This window comes from Montipora capricornis, chromosome 14 (assembly GCF_036669925.1).
Source record: "Montipora capricornis isolate CH-2021 chromosome 14, ASM3666992v2, whole genome shotgun sequence".
NCBI classification, from domain to species: domain Eukaryota; kingdom Metazoa; phylum Cnidaria; class Anthozoa; order Scleractinia; family Acroporidae; genus Montipora; species Montipora capricornis.
The window spans coordinates 26,005,927-26,013,426 of NC_090896.1; the positions used below are offsets into that span (position 1 = coordinate 26,005,927).

The following is a 7,500-nucleotide window of genomic DNA, read 5'->3' on the forward strand; positions in this document are numbered from 1 at the left end:
CGGGCATTGAGTTAATTAATACAGTCTGTAGAGTGCAGTAACGAACCAGTGCAATAATAATGCCACTTGCGGACATAAGGGGGTTTCAGTCAAAAGTCTGGCCGCTGCATTTTAACTCTCTAAAGTTTAGAAATATATGTACTGAGGAAGGCCATGCAATAAACTCTTAAAATAATCCAATTCCTAGTTATAATAGCATGGATACAAAAAATAGCGGTTTCAATTGTGGGGTCTCTATTCCCATGTTCCAAAGTAAAAAATGGCCGTCTCCAAGTCTTTCCCTGGAGGTCCTAAAGAATTAATTCTGCGTCCTAATCTTATTTCAACAGTCAAAATGGTTGAGCGACAAATCATCCGCTTGTCTGTCCTTTTCTTTTTGAGTCAAATATCACATCGTGTTGTCAGTCAGTGTTCTTTTGCTGGGACATCCGAGTTGGGATGGAGGTTACAAGGTCACACTTATAGGAAGATGAAGGCTGTAACCGGCCTGGACTGCGCATTTGAGTGTCACAAGGAAGAAATCTGCCAAAGTTTAAATTTTGTCCTTTCTGTCGGCGTTTGTGAATTTAACAACAGAACAAAAGAAGCCAAACCTAAGGAATTTGTCCCTGACCAGGATGCATATTACGTTAAGCGATTCTTGAAAAGAGGTAAGAATTTACACTGCATTTCTTTTCTTCCTAATCTTCAGATTGCCTCTCTTAATCATTTCCATTCAGTGTATTCCTAAATGGCACAAAATGCATGTTATTCCTGTAAAACAGCTGATATTATTGTACACGTTGTGAGATATTTTTCAAAACAACTTTTCAAATAAAAACGATTCGTCATAAACTACTCGTATGTTATGATTGGTCGGACACTATTAGCCACTAGTGACCAATGCATGACCAATCACAGGCCATAGACGAAATGTTTCGCAATTAACAAAAATAGCAACATGAAAGAGTTCTTCGATTCAGATGGCTACACTCACCCAGTCAATTATCCCGCTGGTCGGTTCAAACTATTTTCAAGCACGTCATTCAAACGCGCAGGTCAAGGGTTCAAAACATTTGGTATCAGAGTGCTACTTCTCCAGACTCCAATTAGTACTGCCATCCTGCTTACAAAAGCTGAAAGATGGATTCCAACCATTATGGACTCAGAGAAGACCGACGATGAGACGAAAAATATTAAGAGAATATGAGCGCAAGGGACATGATCTTTTGCACTTGGCTTTTCATCCGTTCAACTTACAACATTTCTTGCACGATGAGAATCGCCGAAATCCCATGTCGAGACACTGTATCCCATAATGGCCTAAGGCCTTCCATTCTTGGTCGAACATCAGATTCTACATTTTTTACCAGTTCCAGTAAAAAAAAAAAAATAAAGGAACAAGAAAAAAAAAAAAAATAAACAAACAGACAATAAATAAATAATTAAATAAATATATTTATTTAATTTAAGGGCGAGATAAGAACAATCTATTTACTAAACTGTGTGACTTTCTGCTAATCCTTTGCTGGGTTTTTCTTTAAGTTGCCCTTGGTTCGATTCCCGAGTTGCCGGCTGAGACATGCAAAGAGATCAAAATGAGTGAAGGAGAAGCTGTCAGCGGAAATTACTGGCTGTCCACGATCAAACCTGGAATGTCTATAGGCGCTTACTGTGATATGGAGACTGAGGGTAAGTATTGCAATCAGTGTCCGTTGTTTCCTCCCGCGATTACGCGATTCCTTGCATGCCTTCTATCCCGCATAAATCTGTTTGCCTGTGGACTCTCTCGCTTCTAATACGCACTGGGTCGTCCTCAAACAACATTTTTTGTTCTGTTTAAATTGCTTTTTTTCACATTTTTTGTTCGATTGTGACAAGTTATCCTTGAAATCTAAAGCAATTGATGATTATATTTTTCACTAAACAAAAGAGAGTGCCGGGATAAAAATAACATATAGATTTAGCCAAGCCTAAAAGCGCAGCTCCTGGTTATTTATTCTAAGGGCCCGATTACATGGCGAGTTTCAGCCCGGGCTGAAATTTCGCTCCGCTCTCCGGGCTGAAATTTTGTTGGGATTACATGATGAATTTCAGCTCGGGCACAAAACGCAAATTTGCGTGAAAAAATTCACTGAGATGTAAAAACACAATTGATGCCCATGCTCTCGTTCCTTTTTCAGCCCGGGCTGAAATTTCATTTCGATTACACTGACTTTTTGCGTACTTTTTCAGCCCGTTTGGCCGGGCTGAAAATCCTGCTTGACTTGAATAACTGCGTAGCCACCAGTGTGGACCACAGATATCATGATATGTCAAACTGGATTGAAACTAGCGAAAACTGCAAAAAGAAAACATCTTCCAAACCGTTTTCCACCTGAACACGAAATGCATTGACTGTGTAAGAAGTTTCGTTGATATATAGTATGGCCGTGTAGCCGCGTCGAGCCACAGAACGAGGCATCCAGGGCTAATTTGAATAAAAACAAAAGAATATTTAAATGGCGGCCATGGACTCGGTTATTTTATCGCCGATGCTTGACTTGAATAACTGCGTAGCCACCAGTGTGGACCACAGATATCATGATATGTCAAACTGGATTGAAACTAGCGAAAACTGCAAAAAGAAAACATCTTCCAAACCGTTTTCCACCTGAACACGAAATGCATTGACTGTGTAAGAAGTTTCGTTGATATATAGTATGGCCGTGTAGCCGCAACGAGCCACAGAAAGCGCGCAAAAAATGAAGCCTCGCCTAAGTTCAGGAGAGTTAACCTAGGTTGAGCCTGCAATCCAATCGAAAACCGGTACCTGGTCAGCCGTCAACTAAAAAAAAAAAACCCATCTAACCTCAGTGAGCTTAAGCTTGAGCCCGCGATATGGTCACGTGATATTGGTCAGCGATTATCTTGTTTTGACAGGTGTCAATTAATCAAAAGATGGATGTCCAATATCAAAGATGTATGCTGTAAAGTAGCATGATACTGGTCTCATTGGCATACATGGAGCGGTGGACGTACGTACGTACGTACGTACGTATGTACGGACGGTTCATGAAACTAACATTTCTCGCATCGATGGGTTACCATAACAATGGTTCTCCGCGCGCGCACGCCGTCCGCTAATATTTAATTTAGTCCACTATCAAACTGATTTTCAATCTAACATTCACCTTATTCCAAAATGGCCGCTGATTTATGCGGATACAAATTGGCCCTTGTTGCCTCGTTCAAGATAAAATATTCTTTTGAATTTTAAGCTTAAGAACGAGGCATCCAGGGCTAATTTGAATAAAAACAAAAGAATATTTAAATGGCGGCCATGGACTCGGTTATTTTATCTTGCTTATTTTCTTAGACGTGGACGAATGTAGTGCCTCCTCTCCTGTTTGTCCCGCTAATTCATACTGCTACAATATCATTGGTTCTTATAACTGCACATGTGCGCAAGGATACTCGGGTGATCATTGTCAAGGTCAGTACTGATTGGTCGGTAACCATTCAAAAAATAATACCGTATGCTGAATTTCTAACGTTACTTAAAATATCCCGATGCCAGTGTCTCGTGATTTTTGCAACATGGTATTGCATGACATTGTATTGAAATGCTGGGCACTGCAACCCTTTGCATTATATTTGCATTACAATCATTGTGAGAGTGCAACCTCGTTCCCATGGTCTCTCCTCTCTGCCTCCATTGACAACGGCAATGAAAGCAGAGAAGAGAGACCCTGGGAACGAGGTTGGTGAGAGTGTGGGGTTTTAATGCCAGGGTCTTGTGATATCAATTTTCTTTCTCGTAGATATTAACGAGTGTGATGCTTCGCCTTCTCCATGCGACGGAAATGCCGTTTGTAGTAACGTTGTCGGATCCTATGCATGCTCCTGTAACGCAGGATTCACTGGAGACGGAAAATCTTGCAATGGTGCGGAAAATTTTAAGTTGACGGTACATCACTTAATGAACCTTTCCAAAAAACTGGAATGCATTACACAGGGTTTTTTACAGTAGCAGATATATTTTTGAAAGCACAGGACGTGACTTTATTTTTTGCGGTGCCTTGCGAGCGCCGAAGGTGCGAGCTACCTAGGGGTGTCTGGGGGTATGCCCCCCCTCCTCCCCCTGGTAATTTTAAAAATAGAACACTCAGAAACGCTGTTTCCAGTATTTCTGGAACCCAAGAATCAGTTTCCTAGCCAAGCTGGAGTTCACTCAAATTTCCTTTAAAAAGTAAGTTTGAAAAAAAATTTATAATGATAAAAGATAAAACAAACCCCTTAGATATTAGTATCCATACCGGACATGGAATGGGAAACGACCGGACAAAACGTCTGGACTCCTGCCTCAAACGAAAACCCTGATTTACCTTGCATTGCATTGCATTGCTGGACTTTGCATCAGCTGGACCGAAATAACTGTTCAAATAGTGCTGGATTTTTATAATCGCGGTCTTACGATAATCCACCATGTCTGTTTCTTAGATATCAACGAGTGTGATGTTTCGCCTTCACCATGCGACGGCAATGCCTCCTGCATCAACAATCAGGGATCCTATGAATGTTCATGTCAAGCAGGATTTACTGGAGACGGGAAAACTTGCAATGGTGTGTATAATTACTCAATTACGGAAGTCAACCGTATATCACCCACAAAACGGCTGCAATATCACGCTGCGTTAGGTTAAACATGCGGAAGAGTTTTGATTCTAACTTTATCATGATTTCCCTCTGTCTCGTATTTAAATCAAGGAATGTGTTGCTTTGCCCCATGCCACCGAAACGCTAAATGCATAAACATCCGGAACTCACCAGAAATAGAAATGTGTAAAGTTGAAGTCATGTTATGGAGTTCCTTCTAACCAGAGTAATGCGACATTCCCTTTGCTTTCTTGCAGATATCAACGAGTGTGTTGCCTGGCCTTCCCCATGCGACGGAAATGCTGTTTGCATTAACAATGTGGGATCTTATGTATGCTCCTGTAATGCAGGATTCACTGGAAACGGGATAACCTGCAATGGTATGTGAGTTGACATTATGTCACACCACATCACGTTACGGTACTTTGCTTGTGATCTACCCTGGCAATTATGAGGTCCCGTTTCTTTCTCTTTTCATATCCTGTTTCTTTTTTAAAGATATTATGTACCAACAACGAGCGATCCTATGTATGCACCAGTCAAGTAGGATTTACTGGAGACGGGACAACCTGCAATGCTAATCACTTTAGTCAACTCAAAACGGCCCCTCTCATCACGCTACCTTAAGTTACATTTGGAGCTATAATCCACCGAGAAGTGTTTGCATTCTACCAGTGTTTACGATTTCCCTTTTCTGCCTTCTAAATATTTCGGGATTTGCTGCTTTTCCCTCTTTAATGCTGAATACCGAAATGCTGAATGCACACGCAAGAAGAGATCTCGTGTGCTATAATGTGAACCCGGTAGGAGGTGGGGAACCCCCGAAATTGGAGCTATAATCCACCGAGAAGTGTTTGCATTCTACCAGTGTTTACGATTTCCCTTTTCTGCCTTCTAAATATTTCGGGATTTGCTGCTTTTCCCTCTTTAATGCTGAATACCGAAATGCTGAATGCACACGCAAGAAGAGATCTCGTGTGCTGTAATGTGAACCCGGTAGGAGGTGGGGAACCCCCGAAATCTAGGATAGGTGTGTGCCGCCAAAGTTCTGAAACCTTGTCCCTATTTTAAGGGTAGAAAATCGAGATTTGTTACCCTTTTTAAGGCCCAACACCAAAAGATAACTCAAGACATAATTGTGTAACTGATAGGTAGTTTGCGCGTTGGGGTGGATACTGCAATTTTGGTGACCCTATCTAAGGAATATCTAAGGATCACAATACCAAAAAAAAAAACACAAAGGATATCCTATTTAAGGACTGAGCTCCTCAAAAACCTTACCTTAACGGGTGGCACATACCTGTATAGCTTATATAAGGAAGTGCCCTTCCGGGAACGTGACACTCACCGGGAATCAGAAGTGTGTGATGTCCACGTCAAAATTGACTTCCCTTTTAACGATGCATGATATGGTGTCTCTTATAACCTGGTTAAGATTTTCCCTTTGCTTTCTTTTAGATGTCAACGAATGTGGGGCTTCGCCTTCCCCGTGCGGCGGAAATGGTGTTTGCACGAACAATGAGGGATCTTATGTATGTTCCTGTAATGCAGGATATACTGGAGATGGGACATCCTGCAATGGTGTGTAAGCAGTTAATCACCAAATATGTATTACATTTGAGGCGCGGGTTCCATTGCCAAACTTCGCGTCACATGTAGGTTGGGTTTGTCCTTCGGGACTTTGGTTTTCCACTCTCCTCAATTACCAACCTATTATTTGATATGTGTTTATTATTTTGATTTGCATTCTGTGATTGTCAGAGTCCTCATTTAGTGCCCCAGCGCTAAATCATTAGAGAGCTTTAGATTCTAGGACTAAAACGACTACGAGTACGAGATTTTCTGATAGAACAACAGTGAGCGCGCGCAAACCAGCATCATTTTGGCGGGAAAGACTTGATGCAGTTGTCATCTCAGTACGAGGTTTTGCAAAAATGTCGTCGTGTCAAAACAAGTCACCAACATGGTAGACGTTTTGGCATTTTTCGATCAGAAAAAGGCTCAGTTACCAGCAATAAGAATAACTGAGCAATCTTTGCTGCTAGCAAAGGGCACTACCGACGCAGCACCACAGTTTCTTTAGAAACTACTTCCTAGAATCAAAAGGACGTTCGCGCCCATTGCTACTGCGCATCTTTTCGCACATGTAAAAAAGACATCAGTTGCAAAGGTTAATTTAGTTATATTAGTTATGTTGAACTGAGTACGTTTACCTGATCTAAATTTCACACATGTAGCTTTTTCATTGCTGACAGTTGTAAGCTAAGATCGTCTTAAAGTAACGCAATCTTCTAAAAATGCACCTCATGATCTCGAAAACGAGCACGGTGACCCCTCACTTTTTTGGCAAAAGTAGATCATTACCTTTCTGCGTGGCAAGTTTAAGAAAAAATTTGTACGTGGGAACGTTTTGGGCGCGAACGTCCTTAAGTACTCGTAGGCGATCAGCTCGGAAATTTCGGAGAAAAAGGTCCTGTCTAGAGGTGGCTGGTCGCTTACGAGAATGAGAACTCGTTACGGCGACCTCGGAATGAAGCAAGGATGGCCAACGAGAACGTTAAAGAAGATGTGTCGCATCTTTTAATGAAAAGTTTATCAACTTTAAGGAAAGAAACGCACTTCCAAAATGTTGGAAGGTTATTTATCTTTTAAGCATTAAGCATTCCAAAATTGAAAAATAGAACATTTGAGTGGTCACAATCTGGTGTTGATGCCAGAAAGAAGAAGATCATGTGGATTGAGCAAGAGGAAGTCGAAGGCTTGATTCAGAAAATCTCTTAGCAACAATTAAAATAGTGTTTTACACTGGTCGTATTTAAAGTTGGTCGCTTACATGTGTGGTCGCAAGGAGGGTTTCGATAGGTTTTTTTTTTTGTGGAGAGA

General features: G+C 41.3%; 1 protein-coding gene across 2 annotated transcripts in view; it reads left to right on the top strand.

Moving 5' to 3' along the window:
• The window catches only part of LOC138033200 (uncharacterized), a 19,796-nt gene that overhangs the window by 7,175 nt on the left and 5,121 nt on the right, over positions 1–7,500 (top strand). For both annotated transcript variants that reach the window (XM_068880964.1, XM_068880965.1), the window contains 7 exons: positions 330–650; positions 1,525–1,671; positions 3,338–3,454; positions 3,783–3,905; positions 4,462–4,584; positions 4,875–4,997; positions 6,076–6,198. In XM_068880964.1, coding sequence (XP_068737065.1) covers positions 335–650; positions 1,525–1,671; positions 3,338–3,454; positions 3,783–3,905; positions 4,462–4,584; positions 4,875–4,997; positions 6,076–6,198 — 1,072 coding nt within the window. In that variant the 5' untranslated portion in view covers positions 330–334. The remainder of the gene's footprint in view (positions 1–329; positions 651–1,524; positions 1,672–3,337; positions 3,455–3,782; positions 3,906–4,461; positions 4,585–4,874; positions 4,998–6,075; positions 6,199–7,500) is intronic.